This window comes from Gadus morhua, chromosome 14 (assembly GCF_902167405.1).
Source record: "Gadus morhua chromosome 14, gadMor3.0, whole genome shotgun sequence".
Taxonomy (NCBI): domain Eukaryota; kingdom Metazoa; phylum Chordata; class Actinopteri; order Gadiformes; family Gadidae; genus Gadus; species Gadus morhua.
In genome coordinates, this window is record NC_044061.1 from 15,098,648 (window position 1) to 15,117,799 (window position 19,152).

Genomic DNA, 19,152 nt, shown 5'->3' on the forward strand with positions numbered 1-19,152 from the left:
GCACCAATTATATGTAATTTTTATGTTGGCCTAAAATCTGAAAGAATCTCTCGGGGAGATGACAGTTCTTGGACAGCAGCGTGCGCCTTCTTCCTCACCACCGAGTGAAGTGAAAAGTCATCAGCCGATTTGCAGACGTTGGTGCGCGTGAAACATCACATGATGTCGGTTTTGCCGCGGGCTTTTTCACGACTCATCTGGTGACGATCAGTGGTTTATTTATCCTGAAGTAAGCTCTTCAGGACGTTTAAAACAGGCATCAGCGCTGAATCGCAGATGAGATTTACGTTATTCATCCCAGATGAGAATTTAGGCTGTAAATGAGTCGCCAATTCCGTAATATATTTTTGATAACAATAGAAGCCACTGTTTTTTTATTAGGGTAGCCAAACTTCTTGCTACATTCATTTGGAACTCGTAAACCTATTCAGAATCTCATCACTTTATTTTTTATTCATAAGCTTTGTCATATATTTAAAAATATTAAGATACAACTATCGATATTTACGAAAATACAAGTGTCTTTATCTTTGGTCAGGCCAGGGGGCCCTTGCACCGTCGAGCAGATAAGAGCAGCTGAAATTATTTGTGGAGAGGGCGGGAGTAGTCCTGTGTTTAGGCCTATGTTGTCTGGTGTGGTGGTGCTGGTGATTTCTCTAGCTCGATGAATGACTGAATCAAACCCTATATTATTCCAAACATAAACTTTACATCGGATATCTTCCATGCTTCCGAACTTGGTATGGCCCACGAACCTTTCGTTGAGCGGGAGTTGTGGGTGCATGCTCACGTGACTACTGGCTGACTAAACGTCTGTTTCACGTGACACGGCATTCCGCACCGGGACTTGAACGCGTCCTGACGTCTGCTGTCGCTCTCCTGCGCAACATGCCACTAAGGGGAGCCCTATAATACCTAATGGATGAATACAAATAAATGCATACGGAGAAACCAGGACGTAATCAGTGTCACTTGTATAGAAGGAAAAGGATTTTATTATTTTCGGATTGCGCACTGACCTGCTTCCATCCGCGACTCACTGCGCTAGGCTATTATATCGCGTTACTTCCAAGTGAAATTTCTGGATTGGAAACATGAAGAAGTCAAACTTGTGTTTCCAGCTCGTCGCCTGTTCGTTGATTTTAGGTGAGTTTTTCCCATACCCAAAACATACCAACGACGTCATTAAATCGATGTTGTGTGGTTGTTGTTATTGTTTTGTGGCGTATACACACGAGCTACATTCAATTATATTAATCCTCTACCTGACGATCATAAATAATTTCACAACTAGAGGTGCGGGAATGCCCTGCTTCTCTGTCAGTTTTTTGGCCATGGCGTTGTTGCGCTCAGGTGACGTCATACGTAGAGCTTTGTGGAGGGGCGTTGATCGGTATCGATCGGTCTTCTGCCTGTGATGTGCTCTTATTTATATAGGTCCATATGGGGAGCAATGGTATTACTTTTCTCTGGTCATCACATGGTGCGTGCGCAGATCGCTCCGGGCCGTTCAATGTGCGATACAAGCGCCCATCACGTGACGGGACGGCATTTGTTCTATGAGACTGAATGAGAAATTGGTTCTCGGACTATTGTGCTTGTATTGGTTGTTTTACAAATTACAGTGTTATGCTTATTTTACATTTAAATAACCAGGATGAGAGCCAGCAAGGTACAGGAGTAGCACACACTAAATTTGACTGGAAGTAAATTGTTCTATATTAATAATTATGTAAATACTAAAGCCACAAAGGAAATGTACTGATTACTACAGGTAGACCATGGACATCTGGGAATGAAACCAGAACCTTACGGCATGGAGTGAAAAGCACTTCACTTTTCCACTCAAAACCTCATACAGTTCATGGTCGTAACATTTTTATTAACTTTTTCTCTCTACTTCATACAACAAACATATAACGTTATTGTCCTTCTACACACTTAAACGTACGGTACAATAAACCCACAAAGGTACTGTAACCCTCTAGGTCAGTATACTCAGATATGGACTATTGACTAGATTCGGAGGGCAGAATAAAGTGACAACACAATTAACTGGAGCCACAGGTTACTTTTAAATTGACTAATCAACTTTATAGCAAAAATGAAATAGATTCAGTTGAGTTCAGTGCAATCAAGAAAATCCAGCCATTTTCACAGTTTAGACCAAACATTAGGGAAGAAACAACTCTCTTCAAACACCATTAAATGTCGGACAAATAAGAACAAATAAAAATAAGAAAATAAATTCTTTGGAGATGTTCCTTCAAGTTCAGTTTTTGTTCCTTTAGTTTCCTTGGTTAGGTCAGTTCAGCATGCGTTAACAAAAGGGGAATGTCAAATAAGAATCCGAAGTCAATGTCAAGGGGTCGTGTGTGGCGCTTCCACCTGATATACTCAAGTGATGGAGCATGGAGGTAGAGGAAGAATGGTCTCCTCCTCGGCACAGGTGATCTCGGTCCACTCCTTTGGGTGAGGTATGTTCACTAGCTCGCCACCCCTTCGTCAAGGGGAATTCGATCCAGAGTTTCCAAGGACTCCAAAAAACCTAGTTCTCCCTTCAGCTATGTTTCCCTTCAACTTCAACTCCGTGTATTCAGTTATACAACTAGCACTTGTCACAGTTTGACTCGTTCACTCCACTCGTCTCCCACGTCTGCTTGTGTTATCGTTCTGTCTGCGCACGCCGGACAGCAACTTGAAGGGGCGGGGCTTAATTCCCTCTACCCAATAGGAGATATGTTTTCTTTAGATACAGCCAATAAGAATCCAGTATGAGCAATATCACTGATTGCCAGCTTAATGACCCAAGAGGTAAACAAAGAGAATGAAAAAAAACGTAGGAAATAATATGGGAAATAAAATAACATAACAGGGCCCAATTTTCTACTGGGATAAACCACAATGCGTGAATCAACACAAAAAAGTATAATCATTGGTATCAAAGAATCCCAAACCCCCTTGTTGTAAAGAGTTGTTTGTTTACCACATGGAACTTTGTGTTTTTTGGTTTTATGTTGCTTGGTTTTATGTTGCAAGGGAGATATTTTTTTGTATGTTTTATATCAATAAACGTGTGTGTTTGTTTAGGGTTCGTCCGGGCTGTGACGTTGGAGTTGAGAGAGGGAAACTCCACCTGTATCAAGGCTGATCTCTCCGCCTCTTTCTCCATCACCTACAACACAACTAACACCTTGGTGAGGAAAACTAGTCACTCATCCACAGATTCATCCTATTTTATACTGTTAAACAGAAGTATATATGGTAAGGCAACTTTATTTAAATAGCACTTTTCATGCACGAGGCAGACTCAAAGTGCTTCACATAGAAACATCGTCATACAATAAAATGAAATAATAAAATATGATAGATAAGTTTAAGATTTATCAGAAAGCTAAAGCAAACATACAATAAAAAGGAAGTAATAAAATAAAATAGTTAGATGTAAAATAAAATAAAGGCAAAGTAAAAAAATGCAATGTAGAAAGTGCAATGTATTCAATATTTAGCAGAAAGCTAAAGCAAACACATACTTTCTACTGTTAACTGGTTTCACCCCTCTCTCTATCTATTTTTATCTATATCTTGCTCTGTCTTTTTCTCACTGGCTCACTGTTTCCTTCTCTCCTCCATCTTTTATCTTCTCCCTCAGACCACAGTAAAGGTGGATCTCCCGGACTCTACTACGGTGGATCAGGGCAGCAGTTCATGTGGCAGCGACGGGCGGCCGGTGTCGCTGGTGGGCGTGTTTGGGCCAGGCCACACCCTCGGACTCTCCTTCTCTAACAATGGGAGCATGTACAGTGTGAACATGCTGATCATACAGTACAACCTGAGTGACAGCGCTCTGTTCCCCCTCTCTAACAGCTCAGGTCAGATGCACCACATTATATCTAACAATACATTGAATTCACAATGTCTAACATTTTGACTAACTCCTAGCAAAAGAACATGAGAATATCTGTAGTCAATTTCGATCGATAGTGATTTCCATAATGTTATAAATTTAATCACACCGATATACACTACAAATGATAAATGCCAGCCAGCTCTTAACTTCCTCTCTGTTCTTACTATCTTACAATAATCTTACTATCGACCCTCCAGAAACCTCCTCTACTCATGCCACCCAGCCAGCCGACCTATGCTAGTTTGTGTCACACAGTTGCACAGCCAGTCAGAGTGGACAGAACATTGTTCTTGCGTTTATTAAACATTGAAAGTCTCCCGACCACTTACTGGAAGGGACTCAATCGTGCACATTGCGAATCTAAAGATAACTTGACCACTTAAAATTATATATAAAAATAGTATTAACATTACATATAGAATTCTATAAATAATACAAAAGGATCTCTTCTATTTATTATGTCAGACAATGTATCGGTTTAATCCAGTGTTGTGTTTTTTATGGTCCATTAGGCGTTGTCACGGTGATGACGGAATCTGTGGGGATGTGGGCATGGCTCAACACCACCTACCGCTGTGTAAGCCCCGCTTCCATCCCAGTGGGAGGGGCAATAGTGACCTTCTCTGGGGTTAAGATGGAGGCGTACATGACCCAAGAAGACTTAAGCCCCGTTGGTAACACTGCTCTTGTTTTCGTTTATGCATATTTTAGAAAGATAGATAGATAGATCCTTTTAATGATCCTTTACAGGAAATGGCAGACTTTTAATTTGTTAATTTTAAGAAACCGGTGTCATTTATTCATGTGTTCCCCTGTCCTGCTGCATGTATTCATGAATTCAGGTGTTCATGAAGTAATGTGTTTTAATAATTTTTAATTTATTTAATTTATCCCAGTGTATATGTCCGAGCAGGGACCTTTTTGCTAGATTACTTATATTTTTTACTTTTTCATGTGTTTTATAATACATTCGCCATTTGGTTGAAGCTTTTATCCAAAGTGTCTACAATACCACACAATATTCTCACCATGGTTGGCCCCAGTATGATTTGTACCCCTTACATTTGCAGAATTAATGCCATGCTCGCTCAATCAGTTAATCTAGACAGGTAATAAAACCTCTTACCCTGGCAGTATTAATCCCATGCTCTACCAATTGAGCTCTGGAGGCCCATGTGTTTGTATGTCACTAATGTATGTGTCGATAGGTCAGTTAACCTTGCGAGGAGTGGCGTTCTGGCCAGAAAACATTAGACTACCCTCATGGAATTCCAACCAATCTTGTCCTATCTGCCAGAGAGTGTCTGTACTGCTGACCAAGAGGGTACCACGGCAGCGCCTACAACACCCAGCCCCACCACAACGCCAGTGCCGTCACCCACCCCGCAAGACCTCCCTGAACAGGGAACCTACGCTGTTACCAAGGGCAACGACACCTGCCTGATGGCCAGGATGGGACTGCAGCTTAACATCACCTACACCTCTCAGTCCAAGAACAATGTGAGTCAGAGACCTAGATTATACTCAATTTATTTAGTACTTATATGGAGTACTTACCTGAAGCATCTCTTTCAGGTTTGTTACCTGTGGCTGCCCCATTTACCTGATATTCTCACCTGTAGCATTTATCTGTAGTTCATACCTGTAGATTTCACCTGTAGTAAGTAGACCCTGAGTGAGAGGCAGAGAAATAATGCAGGTTATAAACCCATTTCGCACTGCTTCCCTGCAATGCTAACATTTCCTGAATGGGAACAGGGATCGATATTCAGGGAAATCTTTGAAGCTCAAGACCTAGTAACATTAGCCGGTACGGCTGTATTTTGAATTAAAGCCACAACATTGCCAGAGAAGGCACGGAATGGGTAAGGTTAGTCTGACATAATACGTTTTCAGCACCTTTTCATGCTTTTCGGGTGATTTAAAAACAAGTAAAATGCAGCTAATTTTTACAAGAACGTCTGGAAACTTGACAGATTCCAGATTCATGGTTTCGGATGCCATTATCCACTTGATTCCGCACAACATTCACTTTATCATACACTGCTGTAACGCGATTTGCACTAGTAACCGATTTACCATTGCAAATGGCAGTTTTAGTTTAACGCTACTTTCGCCATTTTTTGTATATTGAAAAAATCTCCAATCATTCAGCTTTTTTTTTTTTTCGCTTTCGAGAAATCCAGGGATTACCTTACCTGTAGCACTTACCTGTAGAAATTATCTTCAGTACACTTATCTGTAGCAATAGCAAGTACCTGTAGTGACTTGACACCGGGCTCATGGAGCATGAAATATCTACTTGTAGCATGCCCCATAGTGTTTATGACTCTGCTTCTTTTTCATCCTGCCAGACGGTCCAGGAAGTAGTGAACATCCACCCCAACCTGACGACGGCTTCGGGCACGTGTGGAGCCAGCATCTCCACCCTGGTCCTGGACCATGAGGGAAACACAATCATCTCGTTCACCTTCACTCTGGTAAACACCACCGTTACCTTTATTGGGTGGGTGGGTGGGTTTAGGCACGTGCGTGAGGGCATTTTCAAGCTTTTTCAATCAACATGCAATTCTTTTTATAGAACACCACCTCCAACAAGTACCACCTCAGCGGCCTCGTGCTGGTGGCCAACTGGTCCGACATGAGTGGTAAGTCCAACTCCTCAACAGACCCTGATGTCTTAAGACCGCCCCAGTTTATACCACTTATGGATGTGATGGTGTTGTCCTCTGGTTCCCCTCAGAACCAGTGTCGGTGAGCAACAGCAACCTGGCCTACCTGACCAGCGTCTTGGGCCGGTCTTACTCGTGTAACTCGGAGCAAAGTCTGATCATCACAGAGGCGGTCTCCATTAATACCTTCAGACTGCAGGTGCAGCCGTTTGCTGTGATCAGCAATCAGTTCGCTACAGGTAGGCCTGTGCTCGCTCTTTACCTGCAATGGGGTTGCGTGAGACTGCTTACATCTAAGCTTCGGATATTTGATGATACTTTCTTTCAAATGTTTCAAAGGTCTTGCAAAGGCCCTGTATATGAATTATATGCTTTCCACTAAAAGGTCAGTTCATGAGTGGCATCAGTCTGAAATACTTAAACTATACACTGAATTTAATTTAATTTATTTACCTCAAAAATCAACTTCAAGAGAAAATGTATACAGAAACAGAATAGGCTGAGTCCCGGGTTCATGCAGTAATAGGACTAAAAAAGCAATGATGGCTTGGGAACCCCCTGGTCCAGTCCAGTGCAATAATTGACGGTTTTTCAGGTTCAACCTATCCGAAACCGACAGTGTGGAAACGAACTCTCTCCGAGTTCTACTGGGAGTTGTGGTTTCCGTTTAAAGATATCCTAACCTGCTTATTGAAACGGGCCCTTGTTTGATGGAGCTGTTTGTTGTGTGTTTGTGCCTGGGGTTCCAGCGGTAGAGTGCCAAATAGACCAGGACCAGATGTTGATCCCCATCGTGGTGGGAGCCGCCCTGTCCGGTCTGGTGCTTGTGGTCCTCATAGCCTACCTGATCGGCAGGAAGAGGAGCAACGCAGGATACCAAACCATCTGATCGACCTCGCCCACGTCTCACCTGACTGACAACGCCAACCTCTCACCTGCTTGGCCGTGGCCACCTACGACCTGACAGACCACACCAACCTCTGACTGCCCAGACCATCTCTCAACACACCAACCACCACCCCCCCCCCCTCACCCGCCCACCCTTCACTGGAACGACCAGGTCCATCTCTCATCCAATACCTACACCACACCTACCTCTAACCTGCTAGACCACGCCCCCACAACTGACAGTCCATGGCCCCCTCTAACCTGAAAGACCCGCCCCTTTCACATGCTAGATTATACCCAACCCTCACCTGATGGGAAACTCCCCTTATAGGCCACACAGCTTATATGACACTGCCTCGTCTGGCCTGGAGGACCATGCCCTCAAATACGGCAGGCCACGCCTTCCTAGAGATATGCCCCATTGTTCCAGACATGTCCATTTCACTTGGCAGACCACGCCCCTCTGTGTGACAGTTTGAAAATGAATGAGTGAAAGGTTGTTAAAAGAGTGAAATTAATCTAGGATGCATTGCGCTGTTTGCGTGTGTGAAGCTGTTTTTTCATTATTTGATGTTAAATTTTACTCCATGTTCATGGATGTTGAAGTGAAATCCGATTATGGACACTGTATTATTCATTCTAGTTTAGAGTCTCCTGTACTCCTGCTTGGATGTGTTTGGGTGTTTTGTTGTTATTTAATAATTATGTAAGTAGACTTTAGGTATATGATACTGCTGGGGAAAGATAATCACCTTGATGCATAAACATCCGAGAATTCAACGGCTCATCCACTTTCCTTGTGGCCAAAGTACATAACACAAGGTATTTTCCTATAAGCGTGCTGGTTTCAGTTGCCCTGGGTTTATCATTTATATCTGCTTGGACAAACAAGAAGTACCATGGAAAGAGAATTGACAGACTGTCCTTTTATTCCTGCACCATGAGAGGTGAACATGTGGAACAGAGTTCTCTATACTACTTCCTGTTTGATATGAAATGTTCAGTGTTCGTTATTTTTATAGAAAATACTTTTAATCGTTTTGTAGACTTTTGCATCCTCCTGAAGTCAATTAAAGCTTTTATCTGATTAAAAAATGTCCCATTTAAAATGTGTGTGGGAGGCATATTATAGACCTGCGGTTTACATTTTTGATTTATTAATATTAATTTAAAGTGATAAAGAAATTGGATAAAGCGTATTGCTGCATCGAAAATAGGATGTGTCTCATCTATTAGGTAACAAAAACCACTGTTTTGCAAAAATCACATGTATCTGCATTTTGGGAGGACCAGAGTTCATACTTTTATTGGGCTGGTTCAGTCATGCACCTCAAGATTCTACATTGGGACATTTCACCCAAATTATTTCTTTCCACATTCAGGGTACAGCATTACAGTGTCTAGCTGCGTTGGAGTGAAATGGTTGGTTTGGAGGAGTTATTAATTTGCACTGGAGGTAGAAACATTTGGCTGATGAGGCGGGCCTAGCTCTGCTTTGCTCAGCCAATCAGAACTCTGCTGCTGCTGTAGAAGCGCCAAGGTAGATGCTAGTCAGATGGCTAGCCTGATCTTTAAACATCACATTGAAATCATACCTTACTTAGAGACTTAACTCATTGTGTATAAATGTTCACCAATTTCTAATTGGCTCGTATGAAAAACTTGTATAATTTATTTGTATACAAAAAGGTTCCACATATTCCAAAAAATGTTTAGATTTAAAGTGATTCTACGTCAGTAGTCTAGCTCTGCTTTTGACAATCAAATGCTGAATGCGAAGAACTGCAAGAAATATTCAAGACCGATATAAGCAACCTTGGAAAATAATGGAAACATTCAAAAGAAAGTGCAAAGCTTGTGTTTGAAGGTTGTCCCAAAACACAAAAGGATTTCAGGTCCAGTGAGGTCCCCGATGAGGTCTCCTCTGGAATGTAGTGAGTTTGATTGACAGGTATCTATAGGGGCGGGGTCATGACCCCTCGGCAAGGATGCGGGCTCGGCATGTGGCCCGCAGCTTGGCGATGGTTGCCATGGATAGACTTCCTGGTTCGGTGAAGATTTTCTAGGAAATGGAGGGAATGTTTAGGGTGTTACATATGGGAAATGAGTGAACGGAGAGAACTTCATAAAGGACATGAAACTTATGGAAGTGTTTTTAACAGAATAAAAGATTGAAAAAAAGAATATAAAAATTAAAAAAGCATTGTACAATTCGAATGTGAGGTTAGGGCCCACATCAACGATATGTTTGTTATTTATCCAGGGAGCTCCAAGCTATGAGAGGATATAGATAATTATCATGGAGTTCCCATAGCATCTGAACCCATGTTAATACCAAGCCGTTTCAAAAAATCTACCCTTCATCAGTCCGTCACTCCATCAGTGACATCACATCTGGGAGTGGCATACCAGATGTAGATCAGCATACCCCAGTGGACTTTTCCGACTGTTGGGCTAATCTAGCACATAATAAATCTGGGCGGACACTCCCACTTTAGATGTTACTATAGGGTCGATTTTGAAAGGTCTAGTCAACATAAAGCCACGTGGTAAAATATGCGCCGGTTATCGGACAATTAAAAGTCCCACATGGCACTATCTTCAAAAAATCCTTCAGTGTAGATTCTAGCTGTCTGACCCTACCAAGCATACTGGTCTTGTACCTGCATGAAAGGATGGCATTCCTCCACAAAGGGCCCGAGAGTCATGTGTTTGAAGCTCTGGCACACATCTGGCAGTGACCGGGCGTCCTCCATCACTGACTGGTGCTGGTGGATTATCGTCAAGGCAACACGGAAGAGGATTTTAGAACCCTCGTAAAAGAGACAATCCCAGATCCGGAGCACCGTCTGCAAGAAGGTTTAACATCTTGACTTTTCATTTGTTTCGTCGGTTCTAGTCAGTTGATGCATTGTTGGGACAGGCGCGCACGCGCACGCGCGTGCGTGTGTGTGAGTGTTACCTCCACTGGCAGTACATCGATGAAGAGGCAAATGAACCAGCGCGAGACCACCAGTGACCACATGACCCCGTGCTCCGTCATCGCCCCCCAGACTCCGGGGACTCTCTCCCTCACCAGCTCTCCTAGCACCTCCTGGTCCGTTTTAAGACCCAGCATGGACGGACTGTAGTAGTCTGATGGAGGGAGACTATATTCAGCACAAGCTTTTATCCAAAGTGGAGTAGCTAGCTACAAAAAAAAAATATTTCACAATCTAGCACAGTGGCTATAGGAATAGAAATTACACGGTTGGTATATATTAAACATGCTGTAGGTTAACTTTGCAAGCCAGTAAGTACCAAAAATATATAATTATGGCCCAGGATCAGTTCCTACACCGATTTGTTGTGTACCTGTAAGCGCACTTGCATGAGTAGTGTACGTCCAAAACAATGATAAATGCCATGGCCATGCATTGACTGCTCATGCAATTCAAGAACGTAGCATCACGGCTATATATTACATTTATGAACAGGAGGTTGGAGGATACTAAAGACAGGAGGTTGGATTGGGAAATAATGGATTACACAGAGATGGTTGGATGATTGCATTCTGGAACGTTGTGTCCGTCCCCTTTCCAAGTCAATACTTAAAATAATATAATTGTATGTCAACGTAATAGTTAAACCATTGTATATACATGAATAAGAAAAGCAATATTATGAATGGTTGGATTTTCACAAACTCAAGAGGACGATGTTTTCCCCATTAAGTAATTGCGCCCCCTGTTGGATGAGAGGTGAGTATTTTATTCCACAAAGTACTCACAAATAACTATACACAATGGCACTTTAATAAGAGAGATTGTATTAAAAAAAAGAGCGAAATGAAGGGGGGACAGATAGAATTTCTTACTTCTTTGGCTAATTAGATGTACCTTTCCCATTCAAATAAGCCCTTTGAGTTGAATCGGATGAAGAAGAGAGAGAGGCCAACATAGGTCTTAATCTAGGGGACCATGGGACACAGAGACCATGTGACTCTAATGACAGAAACATGTGACTTGTGGTATTTATCAGGCCATGCCCACCTGGTAGTATCCGACCAAGCAGAGCTTCCATCAGCCAGAAAGACTTCTCCTCATCCCTGGTGATTATAAGGAGGAGACCAGCGATGAAGTTCATACCCTAAAGAAAGAAAGAAATGGGGGAAGAAGGAGAGCCAGAGTACAACTTAATCATAACCTCTGTTTTGCCTTGTGTTATGCTTCAATTATATGTCTGCCCACTCAGTACTCTGGTCCCTATTCTGTGTTCCTTCTCAAGGTTTCTTCCCTCTGGGTGGGAGGAGTTTCTCTTAGAAGTCTTTAGAGTGCTTAGGGTTTGGGGCATGTCGTATAATGTGGGCCTGTGAACACCTTTGAGACTATGTGTTTGATAAGCATAATAGTTAATGTAGAGAGAGTAGTAGTAGTAGTAGAGAGTTTGTTCAAAATAATACCGTGTTGCCCAGCTGTCAGGTTCATTTATGTTGCATAACTATCTTAAGAACCAGCCCATCTGGGATTAAAAAAGTAAAGTACCATTTTATCTGGATTACATTGATATTACATGCGTAACCACTATAATCTCTTATTAGTGTTCTCTTTATAGTCATCAGGTTTATTGACTGAGTTGCTGGTACATGAAAGTTTGACGTAGGAGGTGGAAGAGAACAGAAGAACCAACCCAGTTAGTAACATGGCCCCAGGGAGTAAAGAAGAGGGTGCCAAATATCAAGAGAAGCTTAAACAGAGTAACGAAGAGGGCAACAAAGCTCAAAAGTTCAGAAAATTCACCTAATCAACTTCTCTAGAACAATCCCGAAGTGTCTTCCTCTACGTCTGAGCTAACACTATAATTTTAAACATTCTGTGAATTGTAGCACAGAACTGTCAATGACCCCCGGTCATTATCGTCGTAATATCATAAGACCACACCTTGCAGCCGGCTGTGAGGCAGGAATGTTTACAACTCCTAAAAAGGGGAACCTTTGTAGACACAGTGTAGTACACACAGTATAAAACACATACTTGACTTACTTCTAAGTAATGTTGTCTTTGTTGTGGAAACATTTATCCACAGCCAATTCATTCCTTAGTACTTGAGTAGCCATTATTATTCCTAAAGTTTGCTATGGTTTTTTTTTTTTTTTAAATACCACTGCCATGACCAGGGTGTCAGAACATTACTTACTACAGTACCTTGCTTTGAGTTGTAAGACATTTTCTACCATTCAAATGATTCAGCTTGGTCTAGTTTAGTTACATTTCAATCTTTAAAAATGTAAATAAAACATAAAGCTAAATAACTTGGGCTGAACAGAAATAATTAAAAGACGGGGTTGGTGCTGTCAGTTCATTAGCAACCACGTGTTGGCACTGGGCGTAGCACTTGATAAACTAAACTTTAAAATGCCCCTATATTACCAGATAGACCAGCCTAACCAGCAGAATGTACCAACTGTTGATCTACCCATCATACATCTGGGTGGTCACTCCCTGTGATGTCACTAATGGCTAGATTTGGTAATGGCTTGCAATGGTGTAACCACCTTTATTGCCCATTTAATTTTGTATTCTAGCCTGCTTTGATTTTTTGAATAATTTCTTCAAGACAAATTTTTATATTTTGGTATAAAACCCTTGTCTTAGATGGAGGGCGACATACAATGATACCAGCAATGAGTCATTCAGTTTGGTGTTAAATATTTCCCCTTTTTGCTACCTAATCTCAATAGCTCATGTATGTAAACGAATCTGTGGAAGGACGGGTTAACATTGTTTCCAAGCCTTAGGACAATATTTAACAGATATTTTCCAGAGTGCCACACGATGTCCTTGATATAAGGACAAGATTTAGTTGGATATCGATATCAGCGTGTTATCCAATAGTGTGAAATATTGTCCAATGTCCAGTCTTTACACCAAGACTTATCTGAAAGAAATATGCCATTTTTCAACAAGCTATTTGGATTTGCAAGCTAAATTCGTCAAACTAACGGCGATGCGCTCCTTTTAAAACTTTATTTGGCTTTTTAATTAAAATAGTAACAGGAATGAACGAATAATAAAGAATCAAGCTGTGCGGAGAGTAACTCTAGCGTTACTCTCCGTGCATGGCGATGCATCTGATATACAGGAACGCATATATTATTGTATTTGTATGCATCTCGGGTGCGGCCCAGTTTATTTAAATAGTAAGAGGAAATGCAAATCAACGCTGCATGGTACGGTTCGGTGGGGCCAAAAGTGCCAATGGAAAAACCCCAATAATGTCTCAAGTTATGGGCGTGTGTGTTGGATCGTAGAGAAAGTGGGGGGGGTATGTGTGTGTTGAGTGTAGAGGGGTGGGGGTACCTGGCAGTAGCCCACGGTGGGGTTGTGCTGTCCGTAGGCCACCAGCACATTGTAAAGCTCCTTCTGGAGACACGTGCTGGATGACTTGCGGAATAGGACATTCTCTGGGAAGGTTCTGTTCAGGTCTGGACCATGAACACACACACACACACACACACACACACACACACACACACACACACACACACACACACACACACACACACACACACACACACACACACACACACACACACACACACACACAATATATATTTTTTAAAACTCAGCAATATCTGCAGGGCTAGATGAAGGAGAGATTATGGATAAACAGTGTTACCTAACCTTTGGGTCAGGGTCACCTGAATGCATATGGGGTGCTCACTTATAAGCTATTGATATTATCTAAATGTAGTGTGTTTGAGTCATGGACCAAAAAGTGAAACCATTTTTTTTTAGTGTCCCTGTTGCAGCCACATAGATTCCTGCTTTATGAAGTGTTGACTCTACACAGGTAAGGCTGATCTGTCTGCAGCTGTACAGACAGGTGAGCTGGGTCTCACCTGTGCGGATGCTGTCGACCAGTTTGGGGTCATGCTGGGCTCCCAGCACAGACTGGTAGTAGCCAGCGTTCCTGTCCAGCTGCTCCTGGGCTCCACTGGCAGACATCCAAACCAGGGCCCGGTGCTCGTTGGGAACCCCCTTCCGGACATAGCGCTTCACTAGCGTGGAACGCGTAGACACACATGCAAGCGTTGTTAACAGAGGTTTGTGGTGACGGGAATCGGCACACTGATATGTGCACACTGAGTGCCGAAACGATTTAATTGTTATCTGTAAAAAACAAACAAACAGGTCTGCTGGGGTCAGCCATTGTTTTTCATATGAATGTGGCTAAACAGAACATGGCTGATGGGAATCAACTTTAGGCGAATACATTACAGCCGCTCTATAGACTGGTCACAGCATATGTTTCCCCCCGAGATGATTTTGACGTTGCTTTTTGAGTCAACCTGACAGAGTCAATTTCCTCCCTAGCCCTTATCTTTTTGACTGATGCTTGGTTTGAGTAAGTTGCCTACTGCTTCTTACTCAATTGCAAGCGTTGACTAAGTGATTGGGACTAGCGTTGGTTTAACTGAGTGGGCGAGAGATTAAAAAAAACACACGTCAGCGCAGCCAAGGGTTGAGCTGACACGAAAGTTTCTTTGTTGCAGATTCATTTTGACCAGAATGTTTCCCTCTTTCTTAACAGATAAGCTTCATATGACCAGAACACACACACACACACACACACACACACACACACACACACACACACACACACACACACACACACACACACACACACACACACACACACACACACACACACACTTACATTTTACATTCTTGTCCACCTTTTTCTTCCCCTTCAGGAGTTTGGACCACTTGATGGAGCGTCTGGTGAGGACGACCATGTACTCTGACATCAGTTGCTCATACGACCCAAAGTCAAAGTCCTCAGAGCGTTCAAAGCCGTACGGGTCCACCCTGTAGAGTTAAAACTGAGTTATACGGTTCAATTAGCGCTCGTAGATGCCCCGTGGAAATGAAGCGAGTCGATGCGGCGAGCCGTTGAGCACCCGTGAGGTGCAGGTAACAAACTGTCAGCTCTATCCCACCAGGTCTCTATTGTAAAAGAGATGTTGAATCTCACTGAGACTGATCACCTGACAATATAAAGATTTAACACATCAATAGAAATCTACTAATATACTTCCTCAAACAGCCATCATAAAGCTACGCTTTCATGAAAGGTGTCACATAACAACAGGTAGTCGAACGAGATTAATAATGAACAGAGCAATTCTTTACTCCTTCACAAAATAAAGGCTAACCACTTTATTTGAACTCTAACACAGCTAAAAATGATTAATGGCACAGTATTTTCTTTGTTTCCGTATCCACTTTGTTTATGGTGACTTTCTTCCTGGAGATGCAGAGGTCATGGAGCAAGGGATTGGTTCAGTCTATGGATTGGTCTTGAAGCTCTTACGTAACACGATAATCTAAACTACTGAAGGGGAAAGAGGCTGATGGGAGCACTTTCCCCTCAGTACTGAGAAGTAGTCAGTACTACTCTGTACATTTAAAAATACATCTAAAAACGAGTCTGTCAACTTAAATTAATTTAGTTTTTTCCTTTTGCATTGAAACACAAATTTGGGATCTAACCAAAGCAAATATATGCAAATGTCAGTTTATTTGGAAAACATCCACAAAGAAAGTCTTTCTTGAAAGAAATCTAGTTGTCCTATGTCAGGCTGATGCTGGTAGGAGATATATTTAGATGTTTTACCTGACATAAAATGATCACAACTTGGCGAACACTGAAAAGAGCTTCGTTTTTCCAAAAAGTATAAAACACTGCCCCAATTCCAAAACAACTCAAACCGAATGAAGCAAGGTAACGTCACCTCTCATCTGTCCATGAAAACTCCTTTATGATGAGCAGTTTAGTAAATAACTACATGTAGCCTACCAACATGTACATAAATACACCTTAGTTCAGATCCAAATAAATAAATATCTAACATATAATATAAACTCTAGCATGATGCTTACCTCTCGACGCGGTCTTTGGCGCCGCGGTGGTCGGGGGAGGCGACTCGCCGCGACGAGCGGGTCCCGTCCGAAGCTGGAATATTCCTCCGGCGGTCCATCTCTTCTCTTTACACACCCTTCGCCTGGGAGAAACGTTCCATTGACGTTTTTTTTTATTCTCCTACAGTCAGCCTATTAATCCTGAAGAGCAACCCCCACCCCCCAATCCAGAGCTATAGGCAGAAGGTTGCAGAAGTTGTTGTTAGTTTGTCCATGCGGGCTCCGACACTATATGGCTCAACCCACGCAGGGGGTTCTTGTTGTCCTGGGATAAACGCGCCCGTCCCGACAACAGTACCGCCCTTGTTTGCAGGTATTTTTAAGCGCTACTGTGTGAGCTGGGGATTTAACCACCGCTGAGAGACTGTGTTCAGGAAGACCGGTGGGCGGAAACGACACGGATTCACCTGCAACCTGAACCCGCCCACCACTACAAACCCTCCTTATTATTAGACACCAATTCAACAAACTGGACGGAGAGGGTAACTACACTCCAAATTCAGTCTGAAGCGCTGCTAGATGCATTGCGTTCCACCGAAGGATTTGGACACTCGTTTCACGCGCGACAAACCCGATGACTGGGACACGTCAATCTCACTTACTTAAGGCTTTAAGTAACCACGCCCCATTTGATTGACGTAGCATGGAGACTCCCAGATCCTGGATGTAGGCCTACTTTATTTTCGTATATCGACTATGAACATGTTATATAGGTAATAAATCGTTCGGTCGTTGATATTCATCTACAACATTGGTGATGGCATTTAAAGGACCAGTGTCCTTTCTCTAGATTTGAAAGTTCTTGTGGAGAGAAACCTCTTCATGTTGAGCAGTTTTGTAAGGAAGAGTTTACGCCGTACTAAATTATGGGCCCTGTATACAAGAGGTACTGATGGTCCTCCACCGAATACCCCCTACCAGCCCCCTGGGCCGAATTGTTGACGGGGGGCAACAATTCTGAAGCACTTATTTTATTTATTTTTATTCCCATGGGCCCCTCCCACAACTGTGTAACTTATACCCGCAGTCCAGCGGCCCTTACCCACATGTATATGACATCTCAGTAACGGTCCAGGACCCACATGAATATATAGCATCCATCCATCCATTCATTCATTCATGGAGCTTAATGCATTAATATGCATTGGGTAAGCGGTTCTTTACTGAACTGCTCGTCATTGGTTTTAATGGACAGATTGGCAGTATAGTTCATTCAGGTTACTGAATGTTGTTCTGAAAATTGCTTGATTATTTTTGGAAAACATGACTATTTTCAGTGTTTCGCCAGTTTGGGATAAATAAAGGGCAAGTACAAATTGTATAAGCATGCCTCTGAAAAATACTTTCTTTGTGGATGTTAACATTTGCATACATTTGTTTTGGTTACATCGCTTCAATGCAAAAGCAAAACACTTTAGTTGACAAAGACCAGTTAATGAGGGATTTGTGCATGTTTTAAAATGTAAAGAGTAGCCCTGTTTATTTCTCAGTACTGAGGTCATAAACAAAGTGGAGGCCAAAACTATAGGCAAATACAGTGCCATTATTATGTGGCACAAGATGTAAGAAATCATCTATTTACATTTTTGTGAATCTACTTCCACACTTCTGCATACCTTAACTTTAGCCAACACATTTATTTACCCAAACCTAAAAGCAGCATAGCAAATTAACCCTAACTACTAACCATTAAATCGAACAAAATAAACCTGTTAATTGTTGTAGTACTTATGCTGATGTACAATTTTGACGTAATAACTTGAATAGTAATTTTTATTCAATAAATGATTTATATTTATATTTCACAACAGCCTATTCGTTCTGCAATGTTTTCTTCATACAACTGATTGATTGTATGAAGAAATGAGTTACTGCAGCTTTAATGCAGCAAATCTTAGACCCATGCTCCCACTCCCACAATATGTGGAAGCTGTATACCTTTTAAAACACTGATGGTGAATTGAGTCCAAACATGCGCTCGTGATTAAGTGCGCGTACGCGTGATTAAGAGCGCGTACGCGTGATTAAATGCACTAACATCCAAAAGTGCACGTACGCGTGAATAAACCCATGGCATCACCATCTCACTCCAGCCAGGTACCAAAAACTGGCAACCCTGAACCTTGATCACTTGCCGAATCTTTGCAGATGATGAGACCGCGCCGCGGTGCAAACGCAAACCACAGTTGGCTAAATAAACTTTTAAGTTCGTATGCAGTTATTTGGACTTAAAGGTCTGAGTGCTTTGTTGTCAAAACTCTGCTGTTATTTACTTTTCCACCCTTGCCCGTGGCAGCAATATGATAAGTAAAACCATGTTTTTATACACATTTATATTTATTTATCTATTCCCAGTAAAGACTTTTTTCTTTACTGGGAAAAAGACTTTTTTTTTTCCCAGTAAAGACTTTTTTCTACATGAACCTTGTGATAATGGAAGGTGAAGAATGTGAAGTCACTATACAAACAGCTCAACACCTGTTTAATGTTCTTACCTGCAAGGTCATTTGAAGGTTCCTATTGGATACTGCACGTCACCTATTCAAGCAATGTTTACATAAAGTATCTTTAAGAACACGTGGAGTCAAAGGCATTTACCGACTATGTCCGGCATGCCCCGAGGCCTTTACTGAACAGGTATTTGACTATTATATAGGTTTTATTTGACACTGGAAGGCAGAATCATAAATGTATTTGTCAAAGTATAATGAACAAGGGA

General features: G+C 42.1%; 2 protein-coding genes across 2 annotated transcripts; one reads left to right on the plus strand and one right to left on the minus strand.

The window, feature by feature from the left end:
• Positions 1-818: 818 nt before the first annotated feature.
• On the plus strand, positions 819-8,567 carry lamp1a (lysosomal associated membrane protein 1a). Its single transcript, XM_030376192.1, has 9 exons — positions 819-1,146; positions 3,091-3,197; positions 3,653-3,872; positions 4,423-4,584; positions 5,208-5,410; positions 6,265-6,390; positions 6,492-6,558; positions 6,654-6,821; positions 7,332-8,567. The coding sequence occupies exons 1-9, from the start codon at positions 1,095-1,097 to the stop codon at positions 7,469-7,471; spliced, it is 1,245 nt and encodes a 414-aa protein (XP_030232052.1). The 5' UTR covers positions 819-1,094; the 3' UTR covers positions 7,472-8,567.
• On the minus strand, positions 8,115-16,992 carry grtp1a (growth hormone regulated TBC protein 1a). Its single transcript, XM_030376193.1, has 8 exons — positions 16,395-16,992; positions 15,169-15,320; positions 14,351-14,509; positions 13,809-13,933; positions 11,502-11,598; positions 10,433-10,605; positions 10,134-10,319; positions 8,115-9,532 (listed from the first exon to the last, which is right to left on the minus strand). The coding sequence occupies exons 1-8, from the start codon at positions 16,490-16,492 to the stop codon at positions 9,440-9,442; spliced, it is 1,083 nt and encodes a 360-aa protein (XP_030232053.1). The 5' UTR covers positions 16,493-16,992; the 3' UTR covers positions 8,115-9,439.
• Between the last annotated feature and the right edge of the window lie 2,160 nt (positions 16,993-19,152).

Coding starts and splice junctions, on each gene's coding strand:
- lamp1a (XM_030376192.1), top strand. CDS start 1,095: ATGAAGAAGTCAAACTTGTGTTTCCAGCTCGTCGCCTGTTCGTTGATT. Junction 3,198..3,652: donor ACAACACAACTAACACCTTG/GTGAGGAAAACT, acceptor CTTCTCCCTCAG/ACCACAGTAAAGGTGGATCT. Junction 6,559..6,653: donor CAACTGGTCCGACATGAGTG/GTAAGTCCAACT, acceptor GGTTCCCCTCAG/AACCAGTGTCGGTGAGCAAC.
- grtp1a (XM_030376193.1), bottom strand. CDS start 16,492: ATGGACCGCCGGAGGAATATTCCAGCTTCGGACGGGACCCGCTCGTCG. Junction 13,934..14,350: donor GGTCGACAGCATCCGCACAG/GTGAGACCCAGC, acceptor TTCATGGTCCAG/ACCTGAACAGAACCTTCCCA. Junction 10,606..11,501: donor GCTTGGTCGGATACTACCAG/GTGGGCATGGCC, acceptor TCCCTCCATCAG/ACTACTACAGTCCGTCCATG.